Source organism: Podarcis erhardii (assembly GCF_964252035.2).
Source record: "Podarcis erhardii genome assembly, chromosome: 7".
NCBI lineage: Eukaryota > Metazoa > Chordata > Lepidosauria > Squamata > Lacertidae > Podarcis > Podarcis erhardii.
In genome coordinates this window covers 13,573,330-13,591,536 of record NC_138511.1, presented here as the reverse complement: position 1 = coordinate 13,591,536, position 18,207 = coordinate 13,573,330, and the positions used below count along the sequence as shown (strand labels likewise).

Here is an 18,207-nt window from a genome sequence, read left to right as displayed (position 1 = left end):
TGACAGTCCAGTTCAGGGATGGAGAGCTTGTCGTTCTCAATAAATTGCTAGACTCCAACTCCTAACAGCACCAGCCAGCCTGGCCTATATTCAGGGATGATGACTAGCATGTTGGCAGCTAGGGGCAGTGAAGGCTAGTGAGGGTCCATTTCAAGGATGGAGAGCTTGTGGTTCTCAATAAATTGCTAGACTCCAGCTCCCAGCATCTGGGGGCCGTGAGGCCCTTTTGCTGGATTGTTGCTGCTCAGTGGTGGAGTAAGGTAAAGGTAAACCTGACCGTTAAGTCCAGTTGTGGCCGACTCTGGGGTTGCAGTGCTCATCTTGCTTTATTGGCCAAGGGAGCCGGCGTACAGCTTCCGGGTCATGTGGCCAGCATGACTAAGCCGCTTCTGGCGAACCAGAGCAGCACACAGAAACACCGTTTACCTTCCCGCCGGAGTAGTACCTATTTATCTACTTGCACTTTGACCTGCTTTCGAACTGCTAGGTTGGCAGAAGCAGGGACCGAGCAACGGGCGCTCACCCCGTCGCAGGGTTTCGAACTGCCGACCTTCTGATCGGCAAGTCCTTGGCTCTGTGGTAATTAACAAGCAAACACAGCTGTGGGAGGAATGATTCTGGCAATGCTGAGCAGCTGCAAGCAGGAGGCAACTGGTGCAAGTTTTCTGCCTGCAGTGGAAATGCTTGCCTCTCAGTTTGCTAAAGGTGGGTCCAGGGGGGCACAACCGAGACGTAGAGCTTGTGGGGTGTTGCAAGTACGACATCCAATAGAAGGTGAGAGGCGGGGTGACAGGGAAGGCTGGGTTTTGGCGTCACATAGGACGCCCCTGAAATTTGAGGTGACAAACTGTGTTAGCCAAACCATCCAGAAGAGGGTAGCATTGCCTGAATTTGTGCCACCAGTGAACAGTTTAATCGCAGTGAGTTGGGGGAGCTGCATTTTTTCCCTTTCAGCAAGGAATGTAAAATATCTCCCCACGTTGATTGCTTGGCTAGGCATGTCTAAATAGCGGTGATGTTTCATCCTGTAGGCGGCAGAATGATGGCTTTGGTGTCTTTCTCTAGGTCAGAGCTCACCAGTTTGGTGCCTTCTGAAGGTTACCGAGCTGAAGCAACCCTCATCGTCCCTGACCACTGGGCATGCTGGCTGGCAGGGATCTTGGGAGTTGGCATCTGCCAATGTCTGGAGGGTCACAGGTTCCTCTGTTGCAGGCCGACCATCGCTTGCCTTTCCTGCCACTGGGTCTCCATCACAACTCTGCCTCCTTTACACACAGGGATGTAGCAGCCGCAGCCCCCCAGCTGAAGGATTCTTTCTCCCGCCATCACTCACCTTTGCCGTCACTTGCCTTTACTGCCCCTAATTCCCACCATTGCTACTTTGCCTTCTTTTCATGCACAGAAGCAAGCTCCCTTTATCCATGACCATCAGCCCACCAATGACGGTTGAAGGTCAGTAGCCTGACTCTCCCTGCTCAAGTTGTTGCAGTGAATGTAGACATCATCGTCTTCAATGGATGCAAAAAGGGGAAAAAGCTCTGTAGTTGAGCTGTGCAAAATTCAGCAAGGCTACCTTATCTTGCAAAGGAGCTGAGTGGGTCATATCAGGAGCTTGGTGTTGAAGGCAGAGGGTGGGTTTTTGGGTTTGTGTTCTGTAATTGCCAGAAGCAATGGTAATTGATTTCAGCTCTCAGGGTTTCCAGGCAGGTTCTATCCCCAGCCCTGCCTGGAGATGTCAGGGACTGAACATCCTTTCCCTTGAAAACAAAGCATGCTTCTAGTCGTCATCGCTGCAAATTGAGGGGTGACTTAAATAGGAACGGAGGAAAGTGCCTTATGCCAAGTCAGGCTCTTAGACCAGGGTTTCCTAAACTTGGCTCTCCAGCTGTTTATGGACTACAACTCCTATCATCCCTAGCTAGCAGGACCAGTGGTCAGGGATGATGGGAACTGTAGTCCAAAAACAGCTGGAGACCCAAGTTTTGGAAACCTTGGCTTACTCTGACTGGTATTAGCTGTCCCAGGTTTCAGGCAGGGAACGTTCCTAGCTGTACCTGGCGACGCCGGCGAGAAAATCAGGGAGCTGCCTATAACGTGAGCACACGGCTGGTGAGTTGCAAGTTTCTAGTTCTCACCACTGTGAGTAAAAGACTGATTTCCAAAGCTGGCAAGCTCCCGTGCTCCACACCGACAGGAGAGCTGTGTGATTGTGGTGTCAGGCAGGACTGGGGGAAAGGGGGCACTGTTTTAAGTAACGGGGGGAAGGGGGATTCCAGGGCTAGTTGGAATCTGCGGCCCCCTTCCCTCATCACCCTTGTGGATCCACTGTCTCAGGGATCCAGCTCTGGCCCTCCTTGCTTTAGCTGGGGCCGGGAACGGGGCTCCTCCTCAGCCAACATTTTTCATGTATTAGATGGCATCATTAGATCCCTTCGTTTGGGAGGCATGCGACATGTCAATAATTCCGGGATTAGCATCTATGTGGGACGGGGGCAACGATGTGCCGGCCAGCCAGAGGCCCTGACGCTGGGCCACCCCTCCTTTCGCTGGGCTCAGCTGCTGCAACTCCAGCTGCTGTTGAGTAACCCTACCCTCGCCCACAACAAAGGCAGAGAGGCGATCGCGACTCCAGGGAGTTATGCGCTCCATCTCAGGCCGCCATCTCAGCTTCCCAGAGTTGGCATGTGCCCAAGCAGAGGCGGCCATGTCATTGCAATTCTCTCTCCTAGCCGGTATTTGAGAGGAGGGTCCTGCACCATGTGAGATGCTTAACCCCACTGGAAAGACACGGGACTAATTTTAATTCCATTGCTCAGCTCCGGCTGACATTACTGTCAGCGGTGGCGCTGTCCGAATGCCTGGGAAGTTTTGTGGGGGTTTTTAATTTACTTTTTTAACGGCAGCAAGGGGCCTTCTCAGATCACCCCTGCGGCCCTCTTAATCCGATCTCCCTCATTTCATTTCATTTGATACCCCTGTCAGGGGCAGGGGGCTCTTGATTTTGGCCTCTTCTCTCTCTCTGCATGTCATATTTGGATATTAATGTGGCACATGCAAAGAATACCATTCCTCAGAGGAGGCCTGTTACCTCATTCTTTCGGGGAACCTGTTCTTTCTCCTCCTACAGAAAGGTTTAAGTTTCTAGTCCTCAAGTTCCTGGGAGGAAGACCAATTTCTTCCAATGCTTGCAAACCTTTTCACTCTTCCACATCGATTGGGGAGCTGTGCAATTGCATCAGTGTCTGTGGCTGGCGCAGATAAAAACCTCAGATTCATAGGGTCAGAAGCACAGGCCTCTCTGGCAACAGCCTTGCTGATTTCAAGGTCCAGAGGGTTGCCTCTCCCCATGGATCTTTCTTGTGTTCTTAGGAGAGCGCTGTTGGACTTGGGTGCTGCTTTTGGGGCCACCGTGAGAACAGAATGCTCTTGGCTCGATCCAGCAGGTGCTGCATAGGTTCTTGTGGAAATCAGCACCCTACGACTAAGTCTCCACGAATAACCTCCATGCTTTTGAGTGTGTAGAGAACATCAGGAGGACACCACTGACCTGGTGGCTGAGGAAGGTTGCTTTGAACACCTTGAATGTAAGGGATATGGAACCCAAAGAATCCTGGCAACCCAAAGGAATGCACAAATACAACCATTTTTAAAAAGACCAACAAGAGCGTTTCCCCCATTTTATTAATATTATTGTTACCAACTCAGAAGCGTCTTTCCATTTGTTATGATACTATTTTTGGTATAATGCCCCAAACCAGTTATATAGGCTTGTATCCGATCCTACCCAAGAGTAGACCCATGGAAGTTAATACACATGACTTATCTAAGGGGCCTACAAGCCAAGGAGGACTTCTCTAGATACGAGCCCCCGTCTTCTCCAGCTGCCACGACTTCCAAAAAGCTTTAGCATATACGCACACAAAACACACAGAATATGGAATGGGCTTCGGGTCTTCTGTTTTCTTTTTCTTCTTTTGCATGCACAGAGAAAGGAAGCTGGCATTCGGCTGAAGGACTTTGGGAGGCAAAAAGAAGGGAGGAAAAAAACAAGCACACAGCACCCGCAAAGTCGCCAGTGAAAAAGAAAGCCCCCACAAATCCAGTTAACACCCCCCCCCAAAGAAGCCCCATCAGTCCCCGAGCAACGGAAAACAACAGGGGTAAAAAAAGCTGCTTCTGCCGGAGGATTCAGGCAAACAGTTTTCTCCCACTCACCCGACAAAGCATCTATTGATTTGTGTAGCTCCTCCAACCAACAGAGATCTCTTGAGTCCATCGTTTGCCTGGGATGAAACCAACCCGATTCAAAACTCGGGATTGGTGGACTCGGGTCAAAAAGGCACGTAGGGTGCAAAACTGCTTGTCCGAATCCTCTCTCCCCACCCCCCACCCCCTGGGTCAGTTTTCAGGAAATCTCCCCTTATTACTATGGAGTCACGTTCCACCATTTGAAGGCAGAAGGCTTGCGCTGAACGTTGGTGCCGCAATGGACCTCCCCCAGCTGCTTGTGGTAGGACGAAACGTCGTCGATGAAGGTGCAGGTCAGGCCCAGCGGCTCCAGGAGGGAGCAGACATGCTGCTCCAGGCAGCACTCAGCCTCGATGATAGGCCCAAACGGCTTGGGGATGCCCAGGTCCCTGGACAGCACAATCATGTTCACCTGGATGCAAAAGGAGAGGGAGAAATTGACCGCTGAGCTAATGAGGACCTTAAACGATGAATTGTTTAAGGGGGAGTGGAAAGAAACCATTGATGGGTTATCTATCAAACTTATCGCCCATACATGAAATCGCAGGCAGGATTTGATATAGAAGCAGCAGATTACAGTGGTGCCTCGCAAGACAAAAAGAATCCGTTCCGCGATTCTCTTCGTCTAGCGGTTTTTTCGTCTTGCAAAGCAAGCCCATTGACGGCTTAGCGGATTAGCGGATTAGCGGCTTGGAAAAAGGGGGGGAAAGTCGGAAAAACTCGCAAGACATTTCGTCTTGCGAAGCAAGCCCATAGGGAAATTCGTTTTGCGAAGCGCCTCCAAAACGGAAAACCCGTTTTTCTAGCGGGTTTTTCATCTTGCGAGGCATTCGTCTTGCGGGGCACCACTGTATTGAAAGAATTAGCAATATTGGGGCTTAGATAATAAAAACGTGTGTGTTTTAAAACAGCGAATAAAAAGGAGTAATAAAAATAAACAAAGGAGGGGTAGGAAGTCAAGAAGTTATGCATGTATAAAAAAACACTATAGGGTGATCAGTGTTTTGAAATATCTTTGGAGATTTAATAAAACTATATATCAAAACAAAACAAAAGGAGACAGAGAGAGCAAAAAATAGACCAGGCTGCGGTCCTTCCTTGGGCTGTCTCCTCCAGCCAACTGCTTTATCCAGCACCCATCTTATTTGGTTCATTTATTTAGTTTATAAAATGTATATACCGCTTGATTGTAAATAAATATGGATAGCTCAGTTGGTTAGAGTGTGGATTAGATGATCCTTGGGGCCCCTTGGCATTTTCAGCACCACGCTCTAACCAACTGAGCTATCCAGGCTCTAGTTTGGATATGCTAGTTAATCAATTAGATCACACTCCTCACCTGGAAGTTAAGTTTCCTCCTTTGTCTTTCACTATATGAATTCCCTGAGATAGGATGTGCCAGAGCTTGCTAGCTATAAGCTGAGACTATTTCTGCATTTTGTAAACCCAAGAATTTCTGCCTGCATTCTTCTTGCTGCTGTTGCACAGAATAATGCTTTAATGTGACCATTGGAGTGTTGTAAGTACAGCTTTTAAACTTACTAAAGTGTATGGTACATTTAATGCTAAGAGCAGTAGAAACAGAGAAGCTCTGGTAGCGGACCAAACAAGATATTAACAGGTTTAATGCTACACTTTGTAAACTCTGCTGGGGGCTTTCTTTTGCTGGAGACGGCGTTTAGCTCTGGGATCCAGCCAATTCTTTTGCTAAATAGCCCATGTGACAATTCTCACCATGTTGGGGAAGTAAGCCATTGCTTTGCCTTGCTTGTCCATCTTGAAGAGGGCCGGGAGGTCAATGATGTCTTTTTCTGCCAGACCCAACTCCTTCTTGAGGATGTCCCGGTTCCAGTCAATGCATCGCTGGGGGAGGTTCAGAAGTGACAGGTGCAGATTTAGTGACCTTAGATAATGTGATTTGTTTCACAAAATTTACACACGGCTTGATTGTAAAAAAAAATATCTCAGTATGATTTACAAAGAGAGTAAAACCATAAATGAGCAGTAAAGGCAACTCTTGAAAACGTTAAAAAAACAATTAACTAAAAATAGTAGTAGTAATAATAATGACTAAGGAGGCTCAGAGGCTTCATTTGTGCCTTGATTTAAGCATGCTTCTTTTGGGGGGTGGGGAGTAATTTTGATTAAAACGAAAAAGGACAGCCACTTGACAAGGACAGAACTGTAAAGTTGGAAGGGATTTCCAAGGGATCTCCAACCTGCTGCAGTGCAGAAATTGCGGCTCAGTAATCCTTGACATGGGGTGGGGTGGCGCTGTGGGTAAAAGCCTCAGCGCCTAGGGCTTGCCGATCGAAAGGTCGGCGGTTCGAATCCCCGCAGCGGGGTGCGCTCCCGCTGCTCGGTCCCAGCGCCTGCCAACCTAGCAGTTCAAAAGCACCACTGGGTGCAAGTAGATAAATAGGGACCGCTTACTGGTGGGAAGGTAAACGGCGTTTCTGTGTGCTGTGCTGGCTCGCCAGATGCAGCTTTGTCATGCTGGCCACGTGACCCGGAAGTGTCTCCGGACAGCGCTGGCCCCCGGCCTCTTGAGTGAGATGGGCGCACCAACCCCAGAGTCTGTCAAGACTGGCCTGTACGGGAAGGGGTACCTTTACCTTTACCTTTAATCCTTGACATACCTGCACATACTGATTCTCTTGCACCATGACCTCGTTGGAGAGCACCTTGTTGACGGTGACGCGCTTCGTGTCTGTGCCAGTGTACCCTGGGGTGGGGGAACAAAAGGCGGGGGGAAAGAAGGTTAATCCTAGAAGCCACTGGCAGGGCTTGGCAGCTTCTTATTTTCTGAAAGGAACTCCTCAAATGTTACTGCACACACACACTCACGGCTGGATTAAGGCCCTCAGCTACTGAAGGTAATGGGGCCCTTTCTATGTCCAGCTGTCTTTTCTCAACAACAAATTGTCACTGTTTTTTGTGTTGAATATATGCTATATGGTAATTTATGGACCTGTTAGGTATCTAAAGCCATTTGCACGTGTTGCCATGCAACCAATCCATGCAGAATGTAGGCACCCTATATATAGAAATGAGCAAACCAGTGATATTTTAGCGAGCAGGCTAGCAGGCAGGGCCCATTACTTACATCATAGGAGCCTACACAACACAAAACACTGTGTAGGTTTTATTTTATTTGTTTTTTATCTTATAAAGGAAAAAAAAAACACTGGATGTACATTTCCAAAATATATTTTTTTTGGGGGGGGGCGAGAGAGTAGAGCCCTAAGCTATAGCTTAAACAAGCTTATACATAAATCTGGCACTGCGCGTGCACACACACGAATATGAAATGTCTTTGACAGCAGTTGCACTAGAAGAAGATGCATTGGCAACTATAAGAAAATGCAATGGCATTTCTCAGGAGCAAGCAGATGAGTTTGTTGCACACTATAAATCACCCACAGAGGGAGCTAAGCCCTTCTTTTAAAAATATATATATATATTTTTATTAAAGTTTTCTTGGTTTACAAAGGTAGGCACAATGTCTCTTTTTTCAAGTTACATTTCCCATAGGTCAGTTTCATTCTAAGGGAATAACTAGAAGCAATCAATCTGTTTGCTCAAATATCCAGAGAAGATGCATGTCGGAAGATTCAAGACAGAGGAAAGAAAAGGCTAATAATAAAATAACGGGGGTTGGACTAGGTGAGCCTTGGGAACCCTTCCAACTCCACAATTCTATGATTCTAATAAATGTATTTGCACTGTGAATACATTGCCTGTGCTGCCTGGCACACCTCTCGGGGGTTTCAGGCAGGAGTCTGTCAAGTTGTGGAATGAACCCAGGACCTTCTGCGTGCCAAGCAAATGCACCAGCTAAGCTGAAGAGCCGGGCTTTGAACTACGTGAGCCGAACTCCCATAATGGTTTGGAAAGTGTTACGCTTTATTTTGAGCCTGGTTACGCTAAGAGAGTCTCCCTCTCTTTTTGAAAAGGCGAGGTGGCACAGCTGTTAAGACAGGATGCAAAGGTGCTGGGAAGTTCGCGGCCCTGGTGACCCTCCAGCTGTTGCCACTGGAGCTTATCGCCTGGAGAGAGGTTCATTTCCACAAGCACGGTGTCATTCTCTCTCTCCCTTAAGGCACGGCCTGAAATTCAAGGGCCTCATTTGTAGAGCATGAGACTCTTAAACTCTGGAGTGTGGTTTCGAGCTGCACATTGGGCAAAAGATTCCTGCATTGCAGAGGGTTGGACTAGAGGACCCTCGTGGTCCCTTCCAGCTCTACACGTCTATGATGACTTCAAGATGCATCAGAGTCCAGAGCATAGCTGTCAACTTACAGATTTGAAAATAAGGGACCAGCAGCCTCAAAAATAATAAATCAGCAGCCAAAATAAGGGATTTTCCGGGCACAGGTATGTTCAACTTCTGAGCCCCACCGAGCCAAATGCAGAAAGCCCAGCCAGCAGCCAAACGAAGCCTCATAAATAAGGGACAGCAGCGGGACATGGCACTGGGATAAGGGACTGTCCCGCCAAATAAGGGACGCTTGACAGCTATGGTCCAGAGCTAGGAAATGAACCAGATCGAGGAGAAGGTTTTGCACCTAAAGACATGCTCCAGGGGCTCCAATTTAGGAAACCGGGTGCCTGGTTTTCAAGACCTCCAGTCTAGATGACCACCTCTGAAATACAGCACGTCTCCCCGCCAGTGAATCCTGGGAGCTGTAGTTTAAGGGTGCTGGGTATATAGCTCTGTGAGAGGTACGCTATTTATTCCACAAAGTTTACGCACTGCTTGATTGCTATTTTTTCCCCAAGCTCGAAGTGGTTTATTAAAAAAAGTTTAAGCAATAAAATGACCAAAAGGGACATGAACAACAATCAAGTTAAAACAACAAATTGCCATATTAGAAGCAAAAAAAACTTGTTCTGATGAATTGGAAGAGCCGCAAAAAGATTCCATTGAGCACATGGATTGACAATATGGACAGACTAGCCACATATGAACGAATTGCATGTCGACGCAAATTAAGAATGGATAAATATGAAGAAATCTGGAAGGAATATTTAAGCGATAAGGCGGACGGTGGTGGGAAGTAGGGGGAGGAGAGGTGGGGAAATATTGTTTAAAAGGTGTAGTCATAGGTATATCAGTACTCAAATCTGAAATATTATATTGTGTTATTAGTGCTATTGCGGTTTTTGTTGTATGTGTTTTTTTGTGGTTGTTGTTATTATTGAAAAAAACACGATTAAATAAATAAATAAATAAATAAATAAATAAATAAAAGTTAAAACAACAAACTTTAAAAAACTTGCATCTGAATATACCTGTATGGGTAGGCTGGCCCAAAGAAAAATGTTCTTAGCGAGTGCTGAAAAGAGGACACTGAAGGTGCTTGATTGATCTCAATAGGCAGGGAGTTCCAAAGTGTAAACTATACTTCCCATGATTATTGGGGTTTTTTTGTGGGGGAGGGAGAACACTGTACTTTAAATGGACCTTAAATGTATGGTGTGACCATTGCTGCTTCTGTCATGTTGCCAATATTATCATACACAGCTGAGATTGCAGTAGCATCTGCTGGGTGGGGAGCTGCATTTCGAACATAGCCAACACTCAGCTTGGGGGGTCCAAGGCAAGAAGTGGATCTGATTATCCCCGACAAGGAGGCTGGATAATTTGAAGCCAGTGTCCATGATACGTTTCAACCATGGGCCTCCCCTCCCCATTCTTTGGGACATAAGGAGATTGCGGGAGCCGTCCATGAGACATCTTCGTCCTGCTTCCCCACACATTGGTGCAGAATAAGGATGGGCAAAGCCACTTGTGTGATTTTCCCTCTCTCTCTCTCTCTCTCTCTCTCACACACACACACACAGAGAGAGAGAGAGAGAGAGAGAGAGAGAGAGAAGAGTTTTGGGTTGTGTTACAAGGTGCTTTGCGAAAGGAGCGATAAAACTGATGAGCCAATTTTGCACAAGGTAATTTTTGAAAAGTGGGTCACAGGTGGCGCTGTGGGTTAAACCACAGAGCCTAGGACTTGCAGATCAGAAGGTCGGCGGTTCGAATCCCCACGACGGGGTGAGCTCCCGTTGCTCGGTCCCTGCTCCTGCCAACCTAGCAGTTCAAAAGCACATCAAAGTGCAAGTAGATAAATAGGTACCGCTCCGGCGGGAAGGTAAACGGCGTTTCCGTGCGCTGCTCTGGTTCACCAGAAGTGGCTTAATCATGCTGGCCACATGACCCGGAAGCTGTACGCTGGCTCCCTCAGCCAATAAAGCGAGATGAGCGCTGCAACCCCAGAGTCGGCCACAACTGGACCTAATGGTCAGGGGTGCCTTTACCTTTACTAATTTTCGAAAAACAAATGGAAACATGCCAGAGAGTCCAATCCCTCCTCAGAGGCAGGACTCTGTTCCAAGACAGCTGCACGAAGCAAGATTGCCGTTTTTGGGACTTTTTAGTTTAGAGAAAAGGCAAGTAAGAGGCAACACAAGATAGGTATATAAAACGATGCCTGGCATGAAGAACGTGGGCAGAGAAAAGCTTTTCTCCCTCTCTCGTAACACTGCAACTTGCGGACACCCAGCGAAGTTGAATGTCAGAAAATTCAGAACTGGTAAAAGAAAGTTGTTTGCGCAGTGTTGAACTGCGGAACTCCCTCCCACAGGAGGCAGGGACGGCCCACCAACCTGGATGGCTTTAAAAGGAAATGGGACAAATTCATAGAGGAGGAGAGAGCTATCAATGGCTATGAGCCACCATGGCTATACTCTGAAAATCACATGGAGGGGAAAGTGTTCTTGTGCTTGGCTTCTGTTTGCTGGTTTCCCACAGGCATCTAGTTGGCCCCTGTAAGAACAGGATGCTGGACTTTGATGGGCCTGATCTAGCAGGGTTTCTTTTTATGCTCTTATCCTGGGTCTGTCTGAACAGCCTACCTTTGAACATGACGGCTTCTCCATGACCTTCTTTCTGCTTCTCCCTGAACAGCTTGTAGCAGGCGGAAGGGCTGGCCATGAGCATCCGGAATTGCTGAGAGGAGGAAAGGGAAACGAAGGGCCGTATCAGGGCAGGTAAAAGAAAGGACTTTTCCACGCAGCTCATGGTTAAACTATGGAACTCCTTCCCACAGGAGGCCATGCTGGCCATCCATCTGGATGGCTTGCTCGCTTGCTTATCGGGGATGCGGGGGATGCTGTGATCTAAACCACTGAGCCTCTTGGGCTTGCCGATCAGAAGGTCGGCCATCTCAGCAGTTCAAAAGCACACCAGTGCAAGTAGATGAATAGGTACCGCTGCAGCGGGAAGGTGAATGGCGTTTCCGTGCACTCTGGTTTCCATCACGGTGTTCTGTTGCCGCAGAAAGGGTTTAGTGATGCTGACCACATGACCTGGAAAGCTGTCTGTGGACAAACGGCGGCTCCCTCGGCCTGAAAGCAAGATGAGCGCCGCAACCCCATACTTGCCTTTGACTGGGCTTAACCGGCCAGGGGTCCTTAACTTTGCTTGCTTGCTTGCTTGCTTTGTTTATTTATTATATTCCTATGCCGCTTTTAACTCACATGAGTCACAAAGCACCTTACATGCCATAAATAATAACAGAGCAGAACACAGCCTTGGTCCAGTATACCTGAAGGAGCGTCTTCACCCCCATCGTTCTGCCCGGACACTGAAGTCCAATGCCAAGGGCCTTCTGGCGGTTCCCTCACTGCAAGAAGCAAAGCTACAGGGAACCAGGCAGAGGGCCTTCTCGGTAGTGGCGCCCGCCCTGTGGAACGCCCTCCCATCAGTTGTCAAAGAGATAAACAACTACCTGGCAGCCCTGTTCAGGGAAGTTTTTTATGTGTGGCATTTTAATGTATTTTTAATCTTGTTGGAAGCCGCCCACAGTGGCTGGGGAATCCCAGCCAGATGGGTGGGGTACAAATAAATTATTATTATTATCATCATCATCATCCTCACAACCGCAACATAAATCACATAAAATAATCAACTAATCACCATTAGAACAACCACCTTCCATAAAACACCATTAACAAAACAACTTAGAAAATAGGCTAAACAGCACAACCACAAGAAAAGTCGTATTATAAAATTCACAAGGCGTTACAGGGCTCATAACCCACAAAACAATATTAACAATATTAACGAACTAAGAACCCAAAACAAACTAAGCATTGCTGAATTCACACATGCACACTCTCCTTATTCCCATGACTCTTCCATAGTCTCTGTCCAATCCTTGAAAAGAGGACCGGATGAATCCATAGGAGGGGAAGGTTATGGCCACGCCAGCTATGCTTTCATCGCTGTTTCTCAGCCCAAAACACATAATTAACTAGCGATAACGCGTAAGGGTCACAGAACTTCACAGCTGATGCTCACCTTTTTGCCAGGAATGGGGACAAAAGTCACAAACTCGTCCACGTGGCCCACCGTCAGCCAGTCAGAGTAGAGCTCAATGGGTGACTGGACTTTCTGGGCATAGAGGAAATCCCGCACTACCTTGGTCATCCTCCGTCCTGCGGACCTGAAAAGGTCAACATCCCCCCAAGAAAAAGAAGAAGGATGACCAATTAGGGATGAATGGCTTATGAAACTGATGGACTATGCTGAAATGGAGAAAATGACTGCTAAACGAAGAGGACATAATGATGAATTGTTTAAGGGAGAATGGAAACCATTGATGGGTTATCTACTAAACTATCGCCCATACATGAAGTCGCAGGCAGGTTTTGAAATATAAGCAGCAGATTACTGAAAGAATTAGCGATTTTGGGGCTTAGATAATAAAAATCTGTGTTTTAAAGCAGCTAATAAAAGGAGTAATAAAAGTAAACATCAGGAAAGGAGGGGTGGGAAGTCAAGAAGAGGTTATGTATGTACAGTCAAACCACGGATCCCAAACGCCTCAGTTTTGGAACATTTCCCAAAGGAACATTTCCCAAAGGCCAAAAACCCAGAAGTAAATGTTCTGGTTTTCGACTGTTTTTCGGAAGCCGAACATCCAATGCAGTTTCCACTGACTGTGGGAAGCTCCTGAAACCAATCGGAAGCTGCGCCTCGGTTGTCAAACGTTTCAGAAGCCAAATGGGCTTCGCTTCTGGAATGGATTACGTTCAACAACCGAGGTTTGACTGTATAAAAAAAACTATTGGATGATAAGTGCTTTGGAATATCTTTGGATGTTTAATTATATAAGCACATTCCCCCAGAAGAAGAGGAGGAAATGAATGAGAGAGAAAAACAGGGCCAGTGAAAACAGACATGTATTTACAGGGCCGGCCCTATCATTTGTCTGAGTGAGGCAGGTGGCAGATCTTCTCCTTTGCCAGAGTTCAGCACTGCCTCTGTATTGCTTTCACTGCAAGCCCTGAGGCCCTCATTGGAGGACACAACCCTCTTGCCACCATTGACATGAGGCTCAGATGCCTAGCCAGCCAGCTTCTGGCCACAGAAAGGGCTGAATGTTTTGCCCTTTGCAGGAAAATGCATATTTATCTTAATTCTTCCCATGCCCCTTTAGCCTCTGTCCTCATCCAACGACGGCAGGCAACACTGGGAGGCTTTGCACAAGGCAAAAAAAGGCCCAAGCCCTATGATTGATAATGGTCAGTGGTGGGTTTTGAGTTTTCTTTTTTTAAACCAGAAATTCAGGTCGCCTGGTCTTTTACAATATCGACATCCACGTGCACTCTCTTACAGAGGGAAGCTGCTTCCAATGAGGATTCTCCCCAAAGGGTACTCTTTTCCATTGGCAGTCACTGGCGGGCTGACTTCCAGATTCCCAAAAGAGTCCAAGCTGGTGACTTCTTCAAAGAGGGGCTCCCTGGAGACGTAGCCAAAATCTGGGCCCTGCAGGGAGGGGAAAGATATCTCCTTCAATCACAGGGCTCCCACTACAATGTTAAGTATCATTGTTAAATTGACACAGAAATGGTGAATGCTTGTGTGTACAGCTGAAAGGGTTCAACTCCGAGATTCCATTGAAGTACGGGAAAGGGTTACTTCCAGGTTTTGCCAATCATGCTTCGCGCATGCGCAGAAACGCCAAATCACGTCACGCACGTGTGCAGGCGCAGCACTGCAGGTTGCGGACGTGCCTCCATCACGGATTACGTCCGCAATCCGAGGTTCCACTGTAGTACATTGTTTATTGCTTTCATTTTATGGATCAATGATCTCATTAGATAGTAAAATTTATGTTAAATGGCTGTTTTAAGGGTTGTTTTTAACCGTCTGGAATGGATTAATCCATTTTGCATTACTTTCTATGGGAAAGCACGCCTTGGTTTTGGAATGCTTTGGTTTTGGAATGGACTTCCAGAGCGGATTAAGTTTGAGAACCAAGGTACCACAAAAATAAATTGAAATAACCTCATCATCATTAATATTTATACCTTGCCCATCTGGCTGGATTTCCCCAGCCACTCTGGGCAGTTTACATCATATCTAAAAACATAATAAAAACATCAAGCATTAAAAACCTCCCGATACAGGGCTGCTTGAAATAATAACCATAACCATCAATAAATTGTCTCTGAGCTCCCTCATGGGTTGATAATTAATCCCTCTACCCAGGGAATTCTAGGAATTGTAGGGAAATTTTGGGAACTCTCAGAGGGGAACTGGACTTTCCAAACAACCCTCACCACTCATAAGAGACTACAGCTCCCATGATTCTTTGGGGAAGCCATGACTGTGTAAAGGGGGATGATAGTGCTTTAAATGCACAGTGCAGATGGCGCCTTAGGTCAATGACAGGGAAGGGTTTTGAAACAAACCTTGCTGGGCAACACAAAGGAAGCTCTAAAGGGCAGAAAAGGCACGTGTGCCCTAATGTTATCTTGCAGAGGGCTTGGAGGTGTGAAGCAGCTGTCCTGACAGACAAGATGTCACAATACTCTGCTAATAAGCATGAAATGTCTCCACAGTGAGGCCCACCCCAGTTCCCTGAGCTGTTTAAATCCCCCATAAGCTCCATTTGGAGAGCATCTGCTAGAGTTCAGCTGGGTGGGCTGCCTGCCCCCCTCATTGACTTTTTCACTTTATCTGCTGAGCTCGTGGCAATTCTCTGAGGATTATTTGCATCTGTGTGTGTCGGGGAAAGGAGATTGCTTTTAATGAATTAACTTATTGCTATTATCATTCAGATAGATAGATAGATAGATAGATAGATATGATAGATAGAGATAGATGATAGATAGATAGATAGATAGATAGATAGATAGATAGATAGATAGATATAGATAGACAGACAGACAGACAGATAGATAGATGATAGATAGATAGATAGATAGATAGATAGATAGATAGATAGATAGATAGACAGACAGATAGATGATAGATAGATAGACAGACAGATAGACAGATAGACAGATAGACAGATAGACAGATAAATGATAGATAGATGATAGATAGATAGATAGATAGATAGATAGACATACAGACAGATAGATAGATGATAGATAGAGATAGATGATAGATAGCTAGATAGCTAGATAGCTAGATAGCTAGATAGATAGATAGTAACTCAGAGCCACAAATATAAATGGAAAAAGGCATCCCTTCAAACCAGCCTAAAACCACAACAAGGTTAAAATCTTAAACGGACTCCTTGGGAAGAGCAGGGTTAAAAGTTAGAAGAAATAGGAACAATGTATGCTCAGAGGCACTCTTGCTATTGACTTTGCACTGCAGTCCAAAGCAAAGTATAAAGGGGATCTTTAACTGGGAAAGGGTGAAGCAAATGCATCTTTCCAGGACGAACGTCCCTAAATATGGCAAGGTCTGGGCTAAGAGCCCACCCTGCCTCGCCTAATCCAAGCTCACATCTGCAACCCAAGCTCCTATCTACTTAAACGCACACAGACGGCAGCCAGAAAATTGCACATAGCCTCTGTTTATTAAGCCACACAGCTTAATTTGGAATTAAGTCCAAATGTGGGGGCCACGAAGAGAGCTACATACTGGGCATAAAACTGAAATGTTGGAAGCAGCCGTACTTTTGTAATAATAAAATTTAAGGTCTTACATATATAATAAATGTTCATAAATGTACCAACCAAGCACGTACAGTGGTGCCTCGCAAGACGAAATTAATCTGTTCCATGAGGCTCTTCGTATAGCGGTTTTTTCGTCTTGCGAAGCAAGCCCATTGACAGTTTAGCGGATTAGCGCTATTAGCGGTTTAGCGGCTTTTAGCGGATCAGCTGATAAGTGGCTTAGTGGCTTAGGAAAAGGGGGAAAAAAGGGGAAAAACCCCGCAGGAACTCGCAAGACATTTTGTCTTGCAAAGCAAGCCCATAGGGAAATTCGTTTTGCGAAGCGCCTCCAAAACGGAAAACCCTTTCATCGAGCGGGTTTTCCGTCTTGCGAGGCGTTCGTCTTGTGGGGCACCACTGTACATACATAGATCAGCACAGGAAGACCAACCTGGAACCACTTTAACTCCCAAACTGACCAAATGTTTTCTCTGCAAGGAGGGAGGGGGTCAGGGAGCCTTCCCATTGTCTCAGGAATTGGGAAATCACCATCTCAAAGGAATGGCCAGACTACCAGGAAAGGCAATGATGTTTGTGGGGAGTGGTCTTGGGTTACACCCCTTCTGTGATGTATGTATGATGTTTGTGGGGGGTGGTCTTGAGCTCCAGGGCAAGGAATTTAAAATGTCTATAAAAGGGCAGGCACACCTGAGTTCAGGGTCCTCCTCCTTTCTTGCGTGTGAGGGGAGCACCCTGTTGCAACAGATCAATAAAGATCAAGCTTACTAGCTGCTTTGCTTCTAAATATTCTCTGGTTGGCCTCTGTTATTTTCTCCTACCAACAGGGAACCCACTTAAGGACTCTATACAGGCTCTTGGATACACCATAAGGGAAGAAGGGCAGATTTTGTTTACAACGCGTTGAATCAAACCTATTGGTTCTTCTAGCTCAATGTTGCCTACACTGATTTTCAGCAATGGCTCTCAAGGGTTCCAGGCAGGGGAGATTTCCACACCCTCCTGGAGATGCTGCCAGCGGGGATTGAACCGGGGACCTTCTGCATGCCAAGCAGGTGCCCCTAGTACCACGCTGTGCTACGGCCCTTCCATGAACTTTTCACAGAGGCCACCAATTCAAACGATGTCTCAGCACCCAGGGAAGCATCTCAGCCCACCTGCCTTCTTCCCCGAGACTCGAACATATCATTCCTCAGTTTTTGGGGTGTGTATGTCTGCGTGTATGTGGAGGTTTGCAGTGCTGAAAGCCGGTAGCCACCAACTGCTGGGGGACCAGCTGTCTTGCAGGGATAAGATGTCATGGATTCAAGTCAGCACCAGGAAGATTTACGAGTGACAGAGAGGGAATCTGCAATTTGGCAGTTCAAAAATCTCTGCCCCAAAAGGAAAAGGAGATGTTTGAAGGGGAGGGGGGAGGGAGAGAAACACATATGGAAATTCGTGGATTTTTATTTTTAAAAGCTCCCACACTGACCTCAGGACAAGAGCCCTCAATATAGCCTCCAGCATGCCCTCCAGCTGTTTTGGACTACAACTCCCATAAGTCCTTGCATCATACAGCCCAACAAGCCCAGCATCCTCTTCTCACAGTTGCCTGTGGAAAAACTGTAAGCACGATCTGAGCACAAGAGTCCTTTCCACTCCTGTGGCTTCCAGCTGCATTTGACTGTGGAAGCAGAGGACGAGCATGGTGGCTAGTAGCCATCACAGAATTGTAGCACTGGAAGGGACCCTGAGAATCATCTCACCCAACCCCCTGCACAATGCAGAATTTATGCTGTCCCATGCGCGGACAAAGCCTGCAACCTTGGTGTTATCAGCACCATGCTCTAACCAACTGAGCTCACCCCTCTATTCCATGAATTTGTGCGAAGAAGAAGAAGAGTTTGGATTTGATAGACCCATGTGGACGGGTAAAGGTAAAGGGACCCCTGACCGTTAGGTCCAGTCGTGACCGACTCTGGGGTTGCGGCGCTCATCTCGCTT

General features: G+C 46.9%; 1 protein-coding gene across 2 annotated transcripts in view; it reads right to left on the bottom strand.

Moving 5' to 3' along the window:
* Window positions 1–3,643: 3,643 nt before the first annotated feature.
* The window catches only part of LOC309346800 (protein-arginine deiminase type-2-like), a 72,063-nt gene continuing 57,499 nt past the window's right edge, over window positions 3,644–18,207 (bottom strand). For both annotated transcript variants that reach the window (XM_081871002.1, XM_081871001.1), the window contains exons 11-16: window positions 13,923–14,074; window positions 12,605–12,749; window positions 11,158–11,251; window positions 6,888–6,973; window positions 5,983–6,111; window positions 3,644–4,660 (exon numbers count right to left, since the gene is read on the bottom strand). In XM_081871002.1, coding sequence (XP_081727128.1) covers window positions 4,427–4,660; window positions 5,983–6,111; window positions 6,888–6,973; window positions 11,158–11,251; window positions 12,605–12,749; window positions 13,923–14,074 — 840 coding nt within the window. In that variant the 3' untranslated portion in view covers window positions 3,644–4,426. The remainder of the gene's footprint in view (window positions 4,661–5,982; window positions 6,112–6,887; window positions 6,974–11,157; window positions 11,252–12,604; window positions 12,750–13,922; window positions 14,075–18,207) is intronic.